General features: G+C 30.7%; 3 protein-coding genes across 4 annotated transcripts in view; 2 read left to right on the top strand and 1 right to left on the bottom strand.

Moving 5' to 3' along the window:
• The window catches only part of Tusp (WD40 superfamily protein Tusp), a 58,697-nt gene extending 53,677 nt beyond the window's left edge, over positions 1-5,020 (top strand). For both annotated transcript variants that reach the window (XM_070651942.1, XM_070651944.1), the window contains exon 12: positions 187-5,020. In XM_070651942.1, coding sequence (XP_070508043.1) covers positions 187-303 — 117 coding nt within the window. In that variant the 3' untranslated portion in view covers positions 304-5,020. The remainder of the gene's footprint in view (positions 1-186) is intronic.
• A 333-nt stretch (positions 5,021-5,353) lies between these two features.
• Positions 5,354-6,644, top strand: LOC139099495 (enoyl-CoA hydratase EchA19-like). The gene is made up of 3 exons (XM_070651967.1): positions 5,354-5,495; positions 5,563-5,858; positions 5,974-6,644. The coding sequence occupies exons 1-3, from the start codon at positions 5,390-5,392 to the stop codon at positions 6,559-6,561; spliced, it is 990 nt and encodes a 329-aa protein (XP_070508068.1). The 5' UTR covers positions 5,354-5,389; the 3' UTR covers positions 6,562-6,644.
• Positions 6,645-6,992: 348 nt separating this feature from the next.
• Positions 6,993-18,023, bottom strand: LOC139099473 (acyl-CoA Delta-9 desaturase-like). The gene is made up of 7 exons (XM_070651945.1): positions 17,864-18,023; positions 9,226-9,503; positions 9,116-9,167; positions 8,929-9,057; positions 8,526-8,867; positions 8,393-8,465; positions 6,993-7,967 (listed from the first exon to the last, which is right to left on the bottom strand). Exons 2-7 carry the CDS (start codon positions 9,458-9,460, stop codon positions 7,722-7,724), a joined length of 1,077 nt encoding a protein of 358 aa, XP_070508046.1. The 5' UTR covers positions 9,461-9,503; positions 17,864-18,023; the 3' UTR covers positions 6,993-7,721.
• Positions 18,024-18,592: the final 569 nt, after the last annotated feature.

The following is an 18,592-nucleotide window of genomic DNA, read 5'->3' as shown; positions in this document are numbered from 1 at the left end:
TGATTATTCATCTCTATAACCAACAAAAGATCAAACTATGCAACTACACAGCTGTTCCAACTCATGACAATATCTTCAATATACATTCAAATACTTTATATCCAAGAACTACTAACTCTTACCTGAATAATTCATGTTTATTTCATAAATTTCATTACTTTTATCTTTATTTTCTATTCAATACAGGTAATGCAATTTGGTCGAATCGATGGCAATGCTTATACACTGGATTTTCAATATCCATTCTCAGCATTACAAGCGTTTAGCGTTGCTTTAGCAAATGTTACACAAAGACTTAAATAAATTGACTCATAGCTGTCTATTTCTCTCCATAAATATATATAAATATATTCTCATATACTATGTATGTAAATTGAAAGGAACTAGATATAAATTGTATGTATGAATGCTGCTCATGTGCTATCTCTCTCTATCTTCTCATCAAACTCTCAAAGTGCTGTGTGCAAATGTGCATCATGTCTATAAATTGACGTCCATCAATTGAAATAATATTCTTCTATACCCTCAATCCACATCCAACCATCTCCCATTTTACTTTTTTTTATTCATTATATTTATATCGAGAGGATAAATCCCATTTTCAATATTAGATTAAGGTCATTGCGATAAGAAAAAAATGAAAATTTATTGGCTTCAGATATAAAATTTATGCTAAAATATAGAAAATGTGCAATGCGATAAAAAAGAATCGAAAGATAGAGCAAGTGATGAAATTACCATTTATGGATGGCTAGCGAAAGTTTAGTGGCTTTTTTTTGTAATGCTTATTTACAACAAGACTAAAAGTTCAACGGTCAATGCTAAATATGATTAGATCAGATATGATTATTTTGGATAAAAAAAGAGTGCAATTGGCCTGAAACTGCATGATTATGTGCTTAAAGAAGTAGGAAATTGGATGAATATTTTTGAGATTTAGCCATAAAGGTATTTCAATCGCTTGAAATATTGTCAAAATAAGCAGGATATCATAAATATGATGAGATGGAGGAAGTTGAAAGTTTGGTTGTATTTGAGGTTTTGTATGCTGCAGGGGAGGGAGCTTTGATGGATCCTAGTGTATACTGGATATGGCATTATAGTGACTAGCAATTCAATGCAACGAACTGCTTGCATTCTTCTGGAAGTTGAAAGCTTCGATGTATTCTAGTGTATACAGGATATGCATTATGGGGACTTAATCAACCTCAAGCAACACAATGCTACAAACTGCATTTTTTAGGAAGCTTGGATGTATCCTGGTGTATTCAGGACATGCATTACAGGGATTTATCCAAACCCCAGCAATACAATGCGACGAATCGCATTTTTGTCGCAAAAATTGGTCAAATTCCAACATCAAGGTGCGCCGTTAATACGATGGATGTAGTGGTGTCATAGTGAGCACAGTTTGCTTTACGTGAAGGTTGCAAAATGGACAAAACATTATCAAAAATACCCGAATTGCCAGAAATACGTTATAACTAGATAAAGATAGTGAAGGGCAACTGACACTGCTTGGTGGGAAGCTTCGACCGAAACTCAACATGTCATGCTGTTCGTAGCATTTCTAAAACATCTTTAGGCGTTACGCTGGTTGCCCACCATTTGCTTTATGTAATAAGAGACCTTATTTTCATAGGATTCGAACTAACGTCATCACAAAATTAGCTAATTACAGATTTTCTGCCAGTTGCCAAGCTACTCGACCACAGAAGCTTTACTATCGCTCTGACAGATTCACTTACATATAGCTTGAATCTTCAGCATTACTTTACAACTACGTCACAATGAATATTATCGAAATATCCAAAATCAATCGATCATTATGTGAAAAATGGATTGAATTACATGCAAATGGTCTTCTTTCAAGATTTTGTACTACGACCTGTTATTCATCACAGCTGCTATTCACAAAAAAGGCTCAATTTAAATGTTAAACAAAAGGTCAAGTCGATTTTCTTCTTACGAAAATGCTCCTTTGTCATTTCTTTCATCCTAAAGATTGAATAATATGTGCTGTACAGCAAGGTCATTGCTCTTGAGATCGTTCCTTTATACAAGAGAAAAAGAAATGTTTTCATGATTGTAAATTATACATCGTAGATACGTGAATAAAAGCTCTTTTGCAGCATGTTGGAAAATTTTTCCTTTTATATCTGAATTATGAAAGCTAAGGAGAGGTTAAGGACCTTCGATGGCTGTTAAAGAATTTTTTCTTTAAATAAGATGATATAAGGGCATGACTAGAAGTTTTTGAGGATGCTTACGGATTCATGCCCTTGAACAATGCTGTTTAGAATAGGATTTGTGATTCACTGTGCAAAGGTTGAAATTGACTCGACTCTAATCTGGCCGTACACATTAATTGTGATTCATGGCCCAAAAACTAGCTCTATCATTGGCTACCGCTTGCCAATTACAAATTCAAAGTGCAATGCTGTCTTTATCAACAGCTCGACTCTATATAATCCAAATCAACTTTGAGTTGATCTCTAATTACTAGTTTGGATTTGTAAGGCTGTTTAGGGTCAACTGTGATCTGTAGTATACCATGCAAAAGCCCCTATAAATTGTCAATGTCCTTGAAACCAACGATGTCCAAAAAGCACGTTTGTGATTATCCTCAACCACCACAAAGTGCTTTTCAAATTGTATTGCTCAATGCATGTATGTATATCGACTTTAATTTGTATTCAAATGAAGAAACGAAAAGCAGCAGTGGCTTAGAGACAAGAGCGTCGGCCAATCGATGCTAACAACCCGGGTTCGATTCCTGAAAAAATCTAGTCAAATTTGAGTGCTTTTGTCGCTGTTCTAGACACTTCAATTTGGTTTGCTTGATTCGTGGCAATCAAATAGTAAATAGGTACATTGCATTGCTATACTCACTGGGTCATGCGATATGCAATGGATAAAGGGCTTCAAATGATGCGATGTTCTGTAAAAAAACAATGTGATTAACTGGTGGGACTGCGATCTTATTGGTCAATTGAAAATACGCAAAACTTAAGTTGAGATTAGATTTGACAGGCCTTTGTCATAACCAATTGTGGAGATGCCTGGTTTGGAGTCCGGAATATTGGTTTTTGAGAGTCTGGACTCAGGTCTACACTAGAGTCCGAATTTATAAAGCCTTGTCAACGTAACCTTTAACTACGCCTATATAACACCCCAAATACCTTCAAACTTTCAATTACCCTCCATCTCACATTATAAAGCTTCCAAAAATCCTGCTTACAAAAAGCAAAAAAAGCTCGAAAAAAGTCAAAAAAAAAAAATGTTTTTTTATTAGAAAACAAATCAATTCATATCATTAAGATTTAAGCGATAATAAATAATGAGAATTAATAAAATTTTCTTGAAGTACAATGATGACGACATTAAGTAGAGAATCAACTCATGAAAATTTTGATGATAAAGTTCTATTTCTAATCTAACAAGCTAGTCAACATTTTTTGATGAAATTAAAATTTTTTTAAAGTAAAAAAATGAGAAAAAAGTTTTTAAAAAAAAGTTCGCTGTAGGAAAATTTTTTGCATTTGATTACAAAATGTGCGGATAAAAATTGTGGGAGTTGGTTAAAGTAAAGTTAGTAAAAAGTTAAAGTTTACTAATGGTTTTGAGCTTTTAGAATGAAATTCTGAAGCTATTAAGTCTGAAAAGTTTATTATTTGAGATTTGAAATTAAGATTTAAATCGGATAATCGAAGTTTTTGAAAACTAGCTATTTTCTTCCAATTCAATGACAAATTTTGGTTATTTTTGACTTAATCTCTTGTCAAAAGCTATGAAAATTTAATAAACAAGTCAAATTTCCAAAAAATCAATCCAAAAACTTCAAAATTTCAAAAGAAATTCAAAAACCTAACCTCAAAATCAACTTTTTTCCAACTCCCCAGCAAATAAACAATTGATAAATCTAAATCTAAATGTGCAATAAAAAAAATGATATTTATAATGTAATATTTAATGTGCTCTTCTGCTAAATATATTGAATTATATTATTATATTGATAAATTGTTGTATATATTCATAAAGAAAACAAAAACATACTTATGATATTTTATGGAATTTGAGAAAGAAAATTAAATGCTTTTTATGTAGATTTGCTACAATTGAGAATGAGGTAAAATGAGATATGATAAGAAAAACATTAGTTCAATTCTGTTTTATTGAGCCATTTTTATAGTTATTTGCTCCTTTTTAATGATGCTTTCAGTTTTATATTAAATTACCGATTTTTAGCGTTATTTCCTTTTGCCCAGGTTGGTGGTGACTGATGAGATTTGTTTTGAATTTGAGGAACTTGTTTCTAGGCTGTCAAACTACTCCATACCCTTAGAAAACCCCAAAATTGTAATACTCAGACCTATCGACACCTGGAAGTTGATGATTCAAAAATTTAACCTAAAAATTCCTAAAATTTGATGAAAATTTGCAAAAAAATTTATGAAAAATTCTCTTGAAATTCATCAGTCTCTACCCCCTGGGTGATGCCTATTGTTAATCATTCACTAAATATATATCAAATTATTGTTCATGCTTTCGCATTACTTCATGTTTTATGCCAAAGAAAAAGGTCATGAAAAATGATAAAAAATTTGTTTTCCTATTCTTCATTCTTCCCTTAAACATGCCAACCATTTATGTTTTGCACTAAATTTAAGCATTTTTGAGCTTATTAATGTTCATACATATTACTTATTGATTATTTTATGAATAAATCAAGCATTTTTTTTTTCGCTATTTTGTTGATGTCGAAGTTGTCATGCATATTGGATTAATTTATAAATTCAATCAGATTTAATGTCTACATAACAAGGATCATAAAAACGTTTAGTTATTGATAAGAAATAAAGCATAGAAAAAAAAACGGACGAAATAAGTGAATAAAAATAATGAAAAAAAATGTGCAAAAAATCCATCCACAATACAAATTTTTTCGCGTACTTTTAGCAGTACATAAGTTTTTTCTTTTTGATAAGCCGATATTAAAGATGCAGAATGATAAAAAAAATATGAATTCTTTTTGTAATAATTATTTTAATAAATGTAGCGTTTCATTATTAAATTTCAATGCAAGGAAACAAAAAATTTCAAATAAAAAACGGATGAAAAACTTATTATTAAAAAAAAACAAAATGGCTGTTTATTCTACTTTTACAGCTTTTCCAACTTTCAGAATTATGTAAATTATTGAAAATTTAATTTGCAAGTCAATTATGTCACTTTTGTATGCAAATTTTGTAAATACGCACATGTTTTGGATTATTTCAATTTCACTCACATAGTACGCTTGTCCAACGATCGTTTTAAATTCAAACATACTAAATCAACGCTTTAAAAAAAAACAAAGCAGTGCTGCAGAACAGAACATAAATAAAAAATGCTGCAAACAATTAAAATCACAAATTTAGTTAAATCTACAGGATTTAAAGTCTTGACAGGCTTTTTATCGTCAAACCGAACATTTTGTGCGGCTAAAGATTCAGGTTGGAAGTCATTTAAATGTCTTAAAATAGTTAAATTCAGTAAAAAAGTTTTGTCAAAATATTTCAGATCCACCAGCAGAAGCAAAACAAGAAGAAAATCCAGTAGAGCCAATAATTAAAACAGAGAAAACAGGCACAGTGACATTAATTGGTATTAACAGACCAGATGTTAGAAACTGTATAAATACAGAAGCAGCAACAGAGTTGTCAGCAGCAATTGAAGCATTTGAGAATGATCCGGAATCACCAATTGCTGTTTTATATGGCGTAGGAGGCAATTTTAGTGCCGGTTATGATCTTAAAGAGTTGTCAGATGATCCAGAAAATGTAACAAACATTTTAATGCGATCGGAAGGTGCAATGGTAAGAGTTTTAGAATTTTTTTCACTTCTAGATGTTTTGGATGAAAGTCCAATAAGATAAATAAGCTTATCTAAGTTCCAATTGCTTACAAATCCCATTTTAAATAACTTTTTAGGGTCCAACCCGACGAATGATAAAAAAACCGATGATTGCAGCTGTTAATGGATATTGTGTAGCCGGTGGCCTTGAACTTGCATTATTATGTGATTTACGTGTAATGGAAAATGACGCAATTATGGGATTTTTCAATAGACGTTTTGGTGTTCCTTTAGTTGACGGTGGAACTGTCCGTCTTGCTCCAATGATTGGACTCTCCCGAGCATTAGATCTTGTTCTTACTGGTCGTCAAATCACATCAAAGGAAGCACTAGAAATAGGATTAGCAAATCGAGTTGTCGCAACTGGAACTTCATTAGGACAAGCATTAAATTTGGCACAATCTATCGCTAAATTCCCACAAGCTTGCGTTAATCACGATCGTACTAGTCTTTTCAATACCGTCTTCAATGCCAACAATAAGGATGAAGCTCTAGACTTTGAATTAATGTCAAGTGGACCTGAAGTACTCGAAGAAGCAAAAGAAGGAGCATTGAAATTCAGCAAAGATAAAATCGGACGACATGGTACATTTGCAGACATTAAATTGAAGGATATACCTGAATGGGAAGCTAAGGAGATTGAGATTGAGAAGAGTAAGAAGTAAATTATGTGAGATAGACTTTAGAAGTTTGTTAAGATGGAATTTAAATGAGTCAGAATAAAATTTTGAGCGGAGTTTTGTATAAATTAATGTGTTTTTCTGTGATTTATGTTGGATTATAGGCACTTGCAAAATCATTCATTTGTAACGGCTTTTAGAAATTTAAATTTTAACGGCTCTATGTGATTTGAATTTTTAGTACTCGATTTTTTTGCATGAAATTTCTTTGAAATTCAAATTTCAGAAAAACGTTAAACTTCAAATCCTTGAAAATCATTAAAATTCAAACCTTAGGAACTTGTTAAATTTAAAATTCTAGAAAATCGTTAAAAATTCAAATTCTAGAAAGTCGTTAAAAATTCAAATCTGAAAAATCCGTTAAATTTTAATTTGCAATTCTGAAAGAATTAAAATCATTAGAAACTCAACAATAATTTTTTCTTCATAGTTTTTTAGTTTATTAATGTCAATGCTGCTCAACAGTTTTTTTTTTCATGTGTATTAATTAATGCTTGTTTCTGATAAATTACATAAAGGTTTTGGTGCAAAATTGAGCAGCACATATTAATAATGGAATTTACTACGTTTCACAATAGACAAATAATATTATTAATAATAAAAATTACACATGATAATATATATTTAAATCTGAAATATCTTCTAAAATTTCTACGAATTTTTTTTTGTTTACCAGTCCTTAATTTTCAGCATTCCAATTCAGTTCATTTTACCCTTAATGCTTTACTTCCGTTCAAATCATTATTAAATTTGTTTAATATTAAGTTTTTTCTTTGTATTTCGCAAATAGTGAGAAAATATAGCTCATATAAATATATTCTTGATCCAAATAGGAAAATTTTTATCATTTTTTTTTATATCCAGTGATTTATTGGATGACCTGATTCCAGTTGTTTGTATGATTGATGTTGACATTTTGATTTAGATTTCAATGAAACATGAACAATGAATATAAATTTATGTAAAAAAAGTGTCCTCACTGGAGATCCATTTCACAATATTAATCCATATTCTTCAAAATTTCAATTATTTCTCATCTACTCTAAAATTTTCTGTTAGACACAAAGCTCTAAAAAAAAAAGTTCATTCGTAAATCACTAAAAATTAAACATCTGAATTAAAGTTTGCCATATTTCTCTATTAATCTAATCATCTTTCTTGTTAATTATTGGAATCATATCTTTTTCATCTTGATTTTGATCTTTATCGCCATATCCCCACAATAGATGACTACCATCACCCGTTCTTTCAGCGCGCTTCTTAATGATGTCTTTTGAGACTGTCTTGAGATCATATGCCCATCCGATTTTGGCGAAAAAGTCAATAAATGCTGTTGTGAAATTCATTCTGTAGTTGCCGAGTTCGGCTGTTTTGTAATCCCATGGGAAGACCTGGAAGAGATTGGTGGATTATTAATTAATGTTTGGAATTAAAACTGAAATTTGAGATTTAACGGCTTTTTAAGATTTGAATTTTAACGGTTTCTCAAAATTTGAATTTTTAGAACTTAACTTCAGATTTGAATATCAAAAGTCCGTTAAAATTCAAACTGTAAAAATTCGTTACAGAATATTGCTCATTGAATTATTTCACAGAAATCAATGGACCAAAGGAGGTTTATAGAGCTTTAAAGAATCCATAATTGACAATATAAATCAATAAAATTCACAAGCTTTATGTCCAATAAAATCTGCATTGAATCATAAAATAATATCGATTTATCACTTTATGCAGCAATAAAAAGCCATCAATTACTATAATTCCAATCTTAGGTATGAGAAAATGTCAACAAGCTTTTCAAATCACAAAAACTTACATGATGGTAGTTGTGGAAGCCTTCACCGAGAGCAAAAATGGCAACTCCTCTGTTTTCAACTGGATTAATGTATCTAATAATTAAAGACAACATGTCAATAAGTCATTCAATAATCTTAAATCAATATCCTTACTGGTCGTATGGCTTGTCACCCCATTTATGTGCTGCACTGTTTACACACCATGTAACATTCAAGATGAAGCAATAACGGAACATTGTTGCAACAAACCATGCATTACCCCATGTTTCTCCCCATAAGTAAACTGGCATGACAGTTGGAAGGATGAAGCAGAAGAAAGGCATAAGGATCAAATAATATTTTCTTTGGAAAGCCAAAATTGGATCACTTTCCAAGTCTGAAATGTCAAGTTTCTTTCCAGCTGCAATAACGTCGGGATGTTTACGACATAAGAGCCAGCCAATGTGAGAGAAGAAGAAGCCTCGGGTGGCATTATGTGGATCCGCATCAGTTTCACTAAAAGTATTAAATAATTTTATTAGTTACTGGATGTTTTTACTGGATCTTTAAACATTACCTGTATTTGTGATGGACACGATGGTCTCTTGACCAATGGATAGCACAATCTTGGAAGGCGATTGTATTGAAGATCATCAAAATAAGACGCAATGGCCATTTTGCTTTGTATGCTTTATGTGCCCAAAGTCTAAAATGACAAAAATAATTAAAATCGATATTTTTTTCAATAAATTCTTATATCATACCGATGAGCACCTGCTGTAATTCCCAAGCCAGACATTGAGTAGAAGACCATAGCTAATCAAAATTGAGGAATGTTAATTAAATATTCTAATTGGAAATCATAAAAATTTACCGAATATTCCAGTGGCCCATTTTGCGGAAGTTAACATAAGCCACAGTCCATAAACTGCAGCAAAATGTAGATATGCAAATAGTATAATATTACGCCATACGAGTTTTAAATGTCTGCGTTTTGCGATTCCTTTTGCTGGTGTCTTTAATCCTCCGTCGACTGTTTCTACGTCATTTTCATCCAAAACTCCACTTACGGAGATATCACTTTGTTTAACAACTTCACGAGGTGCCATGATGCTTCTTTTGTATTAAATAACTTCCAGATATAATGTATATCTGTAAATAAAAGGAGGAAATGCGGAATTAATAAATAAGTTTGATAAATGTCAAGAATTTATGTTTTCACATTTTCTTTGTTTATGCAGGACTTTTCCGGCTATTTTGAACTATGTACGAGCTGTTTGACTAACTTAATTGGTAACGCTTGATATTTTGTCGCAAGAATGATCAGAATGCCCTTTAATTAATTTGTTTAATTATTAGTGACAGGTTGAGGTTAACGTTAAATAAAAATTCAAAATTTAACGGTCAATCAATATTTTCGCATCTCTTTTTGAGACGCAAAACATTTAAAAGTCTAAAAACCGTTATATCTTGAAATTTAAAAAACCTTTAAGAAAAAAAATCTATTATTATGAAATTCTTTTAAATTTAATCAACGTCATTTATCTCAAGTATAATTTTAAAAGAAATCGATTGTACTTCCGATGTCATAATTCAATGATACACACGTGTACATTAGAAAAGGAACATCAAGAAGCACTTGAAAACATTCCCACATGCATTAAGAATTCTTTATCGTCTAAATTATTAAGATTAAAAATTGGAAAGCATTAAAGGCACGAGAAAGAATTTTTTCGTAATTTTTTTCCTTCCTTAAATGCAACAAGCAAAATAATGCCGTATTTTTTTGGTAGATTTACGAGATTGCGCAAAATAATATGTACTGCAAAATATGACGGAGAATCCATCTGTTGAATGCGGGTTGCGGAATGTTTGTGACATGTTTACTAATGAGAATATTTTGCAGTTCTATTTTGCATAAACTTTTATACTAATTGGAAATCAATTAAGCTTTTTTGGATCTGGCTACTTGAAATGTTCTATAGCTATGTGCTGTCAATGTTTGGCTTAGATATTAACTAAATGTCAGCAAAATTTGATGGATTAAGAGATTATCAGCAGAACAAAATACTTTTTGCCGGTCCATGATTGAATACACTTGAAATTTTATAACTTTTGTTATCAAATAATACGAGTTGATTGACATTTTTACATTCAGAAGCTTTAAAAGTCACAAACTTTTGATTAAAACGTAATTAACTAAATGTAACGAACTTTTTTCAAATTTCAACGATCAAATAAATTTTGAAAATTTTTAATGTCAGTTTGCAAAGTTTTTCTGAAAAGTTTTGTTGCGTGAAAAAAGTTAATTATTGTGAATTGTGACTAATCAAAGCGTTTTAAACCATCAAGTGTGAAGTAAAATCATCATGCAGCTAACGGAGTAAGTAATTAATAATTTATTCACTTCAAAATCTAAACAAAAGAACAGTTTGTAGCGAAAGAAAGAATCAATAATTAAATATTCAGATTTATGAGCAGCACTACAGTCGATTACAATACATTCAAGATCATTTCCATAAAATTGATTCAATGAGTTAGTTTTATGAAGATTAAAATTGAAATAATTCTGAAAACTTGTGAATCACTTGAACTTGACTTCTCAACCAGCTACTGTTTGTCACGTTTTTAGCAAGTAAAGGGAATTGATCTACAGAACTTTACATTGCAGGAGGATTTACAAAATGTTTTTAGAATTCTTCTGAATTTTGTTACTGGATCTTGCGAATATTTGTTTTTATAAACTTCACGAAGCTCAGATTTTTACTAAATTCAAAATGCATTAAAGTCCTATTTCCAGATCACTAAAAAGTTGCAAAAAAGCCATAAAAGCCTCACACGAGCAAATAATGTAACCTTTAACAAATGAAATGAAAAGTTTCTATTTCTGTAGGTTCTAATTTAAATATTTATTGCGAAAGAAGAGAAAGAAAAAATCTAAATTATATGAGAATAACAACGATCTTTCCGCTACATGTTATAGAATATCATCAAGGCCGTTAAATCGCGAGAAAAAAAATGTATTTTTAGATTTGAGTCTTAAGGCTGCCTTTTCTCAATAATGTGTACTCGGAAACGGTAATTTCTTTGAGATTATTTGATCAATGTATGTAAACAATACTTAGCACATGGCTACAGACCTAACATTTCTTCTTGATATTCGATTATATCCATGTGGTTTGCCTCTTAAACAGTCAATAGTTCAAACTATTCTGATTTATTCCTATTTTAATAGAACTTTCCAATTTAATCAAACATTAGCAACTTTTTAACAAAGTATAAATTGGAATCAATTAACCCATATCCATTAAATTGCATTTTGAAATATGTTTATCAAACAAAAGAAAAAAAAAGTCACAGACACAAAAAAAATTATCAACAATGTGTTGACCGCGACACGTGAATCATTTCGACAAGAGGCACTCGCCTTTTCATTGCATATTAACTTGTTTATTGCTATCAGCAAATGCGAAAATAAATTGAATTAATAGCTGTTCTTTTCTAATTTAGATTTATATGGAAATTTATTCAATCAGTGGGGGTCATTCATAAATGAGGTGTATATGTCAATGATATTAGTGAAGAAGTTGAAGAGTTTGCAAAGGAATTGTTGAGAAATTCCAGAAATGCTTCAGAATGTTAAAGGAAGCTTGACGATTAGTTTCAGTCGTAACATATTCTATCCTGTTCCTCAATGTTATTAGGTTAGGATTCTTCAAATTGTGAGGTCTGGAACTAAATTGGAATCAGAATTTATCGTTAAATTCTAGTCGCAAACTTAATACACAAAATGCCTTCAGCATCTATACTCTTCAGTCCCAACTCTTCATAAGCACAACCTTCCAATCTACCGACTACCCCACGCTGATTCCTTGACGTCACATCCAACCAACCCCACCTATTCTTTCATTCAATAATAAAACGTCCTCAGCAACAATCAGTGCGTCAAAGTATCATCATCAGATGTCTCGGTCGTAATTCAAATCGTTATCACAAACATGCACATTATTATCAATGAAATCTATATAGTTCAATCACATCGTGCGACTATAGGGAAAAATGAGGTATGAAATTCGATTGATAAACGTGATTTGCCTATAAATTATCAATACAAAAAAATTTTTGCTTAGTTATTCCTGAATACGTTATCAACATCATGCGATGATCACGACATTATAATGACGAATGATTAACAAAAGAAATTTCTGTTCTCAATTTCATAATTGAACAAAATTTATTTTAATTTTTGATCACGAATCAGGTTGTAAAGTTGAGGGTCATTCGGACGTCCTTCAAAATAGAAAATTAAATCAGCAAATTGAACTAAATTTTTAGGATTATTGACTATTTTGATAGATTAAAAGGCTGAGAATTAGTGCCAACAAATTAATCCGTTGTCTGTGGGAAACACCGGCAAATTTGAGACAATTGTAATCAAGAGTACGTAGACTTCTTATCATATCACACACGGAGTGTGTTTTTAAAAATAAAACCACAGCTGTTGTTTTTACATTCGCACATTTGGAATTTGTTCGACTGTTTGTTGTAAATTTTATTATATCAATTGATTTCCTAAAGTCAAGCTTTCTTCATGGACTTTGTAGACTTTAGATTGTGACATTGAATTTAATTTCATAATTTTGCTGATTTTTTTTATTGCCAACGCAATTTTCAGTCATACACTTGGGGGAAATTTTTAATTAATTTCATAAATCCTTGATAGTCTTTTGTGGATTAGTTGAATATCATTGAAAATTAAGCATCTTCTGATAATAAAATTCTCTTGTCATTCGGAAAACCCAAAACATTCCTTGTATCCAAAAATAGCTAAAATTAGGCTAAGGAAAGTTAATCTACAATCGATAACAAAAAACAAGCGTCAATTTCTTTGGGTTTTTTGTGTTTTTGTTTCATTCGCAACAGTAAGAAAGTTGAAAGATTGTGTAAATGTTGTGAATGATGTGGCCTTTTAGAAGGCAGTTTCTATGGCACCGATGATTAAGAATTATCTATTGACCAAGAGTAGAAATCTGAGCATTAAAATACATAGTCTAAAGTTTCGCATTATTGCCAATGCGTTTAAAGTAAGTTTTCTTCAATTTCCGGTCACGTTTAGTATTCGGAACCTTCAAATTCTTAGAAAGCAGGCAATTCAACTATGAATTCACATTGAAGTATTGACAAAGAACAATCGAATAATCGAACAAGAACGAAAAAGAACATAACAAAAAAGTTTCATTATGCGGATAAGAAGAAAACCGAAGGATATAACTTTTGTGCCAATTCGAACTCTTACTATAGACAGCACTATCATGACAAAAATACATAGTTCTAAAATAGAACCATAAAAATACCTTTCCGTGCATCAAATTAATGGTTAATAATAGTAATGAAGTAAAATTAGATTTTACAAGCATCTGATGGCAATAAAAGTTCTGCATGTATACAAAATTCATTGAATTGATTGCATATAAATAAGTCATGTTGATTGCATAAGGAACATGAATGAATTTTCACATAAAAAATGTTTGACGTAGGAAAATTCATCCTTATAATAAACAACAATGAATGGAACTGAACTTTCGACACTCCCACATGTCGTTAAAGATTCATAAAAAATTTTATATTCTTAAACCTCATAATCACAATCGTATCGGTCGAATGATGAACAGTTGTTATTGAGAGACTTAAAGTTTGGGGAGAGGAATGTTTTGTGGTCATAGAGGAGATAATGAGGAACAAATTTGAACTTTTTTGATTTACTTTCTGGAATTTATGTCGCGACAGAAAGAATTAAGAAGGTCAACTAGACTTGATTTTAGTACTTAAAGAGTCACATTGGAATCCAAAAGCAACATAGCGTCAAACGGCTCTAAAGAAATGTCAGTTAGATGCAATAACGAATAAATTGTCCAAACTTTGTGACAAAGCCAGCAATAAAGTCAGATGGAAAGCCTTTTGTAGAAACTTAGGCTCCATATCCGTGCAAGGTTTCATTGAGTAAGCAAGTATCTATAAAATGTAAATTGACGCGATTCTAAGCTCATTAACCTCAATAACTGAACTTGCACAGTCAACTAAAAAATTGTCAATAATTTAAAAACTAAGCAAAATTGCGAACAGACGTTAAGAAAATTTCATTACAGCAGTTTGCCAGCTGACGCAAAGAAAAAAAATGATGAAATAGTTTTTTTTTCATGTACGAATGTCAACAGAGTCGTTCTTGATGAGTCAAAATTACTAGACCAATTTTAATATTGCAAAATATTCCGAAACCATTTTATCATGTCGTGCTTAACGTATAGCTTGCATATCTCCTACACATATTTTGTTTTACCTCGCAAATCACAGAATTATCCAGCTAAAGCAATAAACTTGTTCAAAAATTGGATAATTGACTTAAAACAACTCCGCGTGCAATGAGCAAATAGAGATAATTTGAGATAATGAAATTTCCATTAAGGCAAGTGATATTAAGCAGACGCACGTAAATGAAGAAAATTTAAACTATTTGAAAAAAATGAGAAATAATCAAAAGAAAACTCGCAAAAATACAATCTGATAATTGATAATAATTTCCTCATATTGACCTTTAAACGAAATTCATTTTGCAAATCAACAATACAAAGTCTTTAATTCATTCTATTGAGTCTACTTGCCTGCAGAGACTCAATGGGTTATGTAAATTTTATGGCAAAAAATATATTTAGATGACAAAATAGAAGAGAAAAAAAAGACGACGAGAATCAACGTTTAAGCTCAACGGACGATGATGTAAATGTTTTACTTTTTCTTCGTCAGTTTTAAATATTTTTTTAGCACGTTTATAAAGAAAATGCGGTTTATTTGTCACACTTAACGATCTCACATAGTCTGTGCAGTTTGTTTCTCTGCTGATCTTTTTTGAATATATTGTTTGAAATTATTGGAGGTTGAACTTCGGTAAATTTTATTTACATTTTTTGAGTATCTTTTATTGTCAAGCTATAATATTGATAAAAGCTACAACTATTGAACTTGAAGACACAGATGTAATAATTTGCTTAAGTGTTTTAACAGACAATAAACTGCCTGAACGACCAAAATAAAGAATACTTCGCTGCGGAGTTATAAGGCTCTGTAATACCTCTTTTATTAATACCAAATGGAAGTCATCTCCGTTTGGCGTTCATAAAGCTGCCAAAAATCGTTTAGCGGAGCCTTAAAAGCTCCATATAGTTGTGTCGCTCGGACTATATTTGCAATTTTACTTTATTTAAATTGTGTTAATTTTTTATTATTTGACTTTATTAAAAAACTCTTATATGCAAGTATTACATCATCTTGTCATCATCAAATCATGAGTTTCAAAAAAATTACAGAAGTCCTCGTGTTATTGATCGAGGGACTTAAGCGCATTTTTGTTACCAGTAAGATCCAGGTAACTTCCAGACCTAAAAACCTTGATCCAGTAAGATCCAGGTCACTTCCAAAGCTAAAACCAAGATCCAGTAAGATCCAGTTCACTTCCAGGCCTAAAACCAAGATCCAGTAAGATCCAGTTCACTTCCAGATCTAAAAACCAAGATCCAGTAAGATCCAGTTCACTTTCAGACCTAAAACACAAGATCTAGTAAGATCCAGGTCACTTCCAAACCTAAAACACAAGATCCAGTAAGATCCAGTTCACTTCCAGACCAAAAACACAAGATATATATAAAACTTCCACAAATTTAAGAACTTAATCATTTAACGGATTTTCATAATTCAAACCTCATAACGGTAAAAAATTCAAACATTGTTCAGTAAACACTGTAAAAACATCGACAAACATTGAAAAACACTGTAAAACAATGAAAAAACGTGTTGTTGTTTTTGTTGTTGTTGTATATGAAAATGAAAAATTGTTAATTATAGTATTTATGCTTTGATTTGAAACTTTTAAATGCCCGGGGCGCCAATAACTTTATGGAACTGATCTTTTAAAACCATTCCGAGCTCTCTGCGATGTCTAGATAAAAAGTTTTTAATGACAACCGAACGAACGAACGACCGAACATTGTGTCTTATTAAGCTACCTTTTTGAAAAAAATTTCAAAAATGCGCTAAAAAGGAATGGTTAACGCTTTTTGTTTCTATTTACGAAAAAATCTGGGAAAACCGGCAAAAATGGAAACATTTTGAATCAAATCTTGAAGATTATTGCTAGAGATTTAAGTATTTTATTATAAAGACACACCGTCTTATGAACCAGAATTGAGTCATACTCATAAGCACCTTTCTTTGGTATTTATCATTCTAAAATGAAATATCTTATTGATGTCGCATGTTTACCAAATCAATAAAACTTGAATTTCCTTTAATATGAAAAATAGAATACTGGGAATCGGGAATTAGTAAGAAGCAGCCAGTGAAAGAACTTGTTTTAAACGACATCTATGGATGGTCATGAATAACAATTGATCTGTACGGCTAGCAGAGTAAGTAAGCAAATATGAAAAATGGAATTGAATTTAAATTCTATGGCAATTAATCTCTTGCATTATTGCTTTGAATTTCAGAGTTTTAAGAGCTTTTTTAGTGTACAGCACACAAAAATTCACAACTCATTTCACATCGCCAGAATTCTTTACTCATTTCACATTCCATTTAAGAAGAAAACAAACATTTTTGTTGTGTCTCTATTTATTCAATCCACAAACAGAACACAAGAAAATGCGCTGTCATAACAAATCAATAGGCCTCTTCTATAGCCAAGCTTTCTATTTTCATTGCATAAGATTTTAAAATAAGACGCAATTAAATATTTTTTGTATTAGAATGAAACCAGTTTTTCTTCACATTGATGCAGCCAATTTTCCCTATATTTGCAAGCTTTCTCGTGTACTTAATTCTGCAGATATCAAAATAAGTGATAATATTTGTGTATTAAAAGTCACGCGTATTGTCTAAATTTAGCAAGCACTGTCTAAATAGCAGTTAATATAGGAGAGAATATAGCATGGAACTTCTTTTTATTCCATTTTTTTACAAACTCCTCGAAAAAAAAAAAATAAACCGCTAACGAATAGCGAAACAAAAAGTAAGGAAAGAGAGTGATCGTATGATATATCGCCAGACTCTCATTAACAACAAATGAAAGGCATCGTAAAGCGTGGCATAAGCCGGGTCATACTTACACTAAAATTAAAAAAGTGTTCTAAATATTTCACTTAAACTTGTAGTCACGTAGTACATTCCAATTGAAGAAGAAACTTTGCGATATAAAAAGTGTATCACAGATGAAATTATTGCAATTTTGACTTAGCAACAACAATAAAATTATTTAATTTAGTCAAAAAGGTAAATTGAATTGTTCTACTTCTGTCTCGATACGATTTTTGAATATATTCACGACTTTATGACACACAAAAAATTGAATAATGCTTATTGATTGCATGCGCGAATTTTTTTATGTGTGCAAAAATTTCACTGATGATACATTTATTGACCTTGAACATGTAAGACAATTTCTGAGTGATAAATTTACTCACCAAAAATTTTTTTTTGCTTTATTTTTATTTCAAATTGAATAAAAACTGATTGAGTATTTAACTGTTTAACACTTTTTCATATTCAACAATAATTTAAATAAATTAACTTTCACGACTAGGTACTTCTTCTCTCAGAATTTAAGCAATGAATGAAACCAAATAATTCCAACTTGGAAGTTTTATTTAATACTGATATCTGATACGTTATTGACTGGAATTAAATAATTGCGAAATATTTTCGCATGGAAATGAATTGTTTTGATTCGAATTTTAAAAATTTAAAAGACGTTATTTTTATGTTTTAAACCAAACTAAGTTTTTATTGATATTTGTAAATTTAACATAATTGTAAAATGTAAAGCATCTTATTTCTTTTAAAAGTTCCTATCAAGTGGTGCTTTATGCTAAAATCTTTAAACTTTATGGTGATTTAAAATCTTTTAATTGATTTTTTTGTTAATTTAAATTCAAATTTTATTTTACTTTCTTATCAACTTTAAAATGAGATTTAAAAATATTGCAAATTAAATTCAAAAATTAACTCAAACTATAAAACGGTTTAAGAAGCACCTGCTTGATTTGTAACCCAATCAAAAAAATTGAATGTAATTTAAAATTATTAAAACTTTCCTTTTTGTTGTATAGAACATTTTTTTTATATTCACACCGTTTTCACGTGTGAATGTATTGAATTTGTTCAGATTGAAAAATCAGTTTTTTGGATTTTAC

Source organism: Chironomus tepperi, unplaced genomic scaffold (genome assembly GCF_022539635.2).
Source record: "Chironomus tepperi strain 1889 unplaced genomic scaffold, CSIRO-AGI_Ctep_v1 contig_472, whole genome shotgun sequence".
In the NCBI taxonomy this organism is placed as follows: Eukaryota; Metazoa; Arthropoda; class Insecta; order Diptera; family Chironomidae; genus Chironomus; species Chironomus tepperi.
The sequence above is the reverse complement of the archived record's forward strand: the minus strand, read 5'-3'. Positions and strand labels throughout refer to the sequence as shown.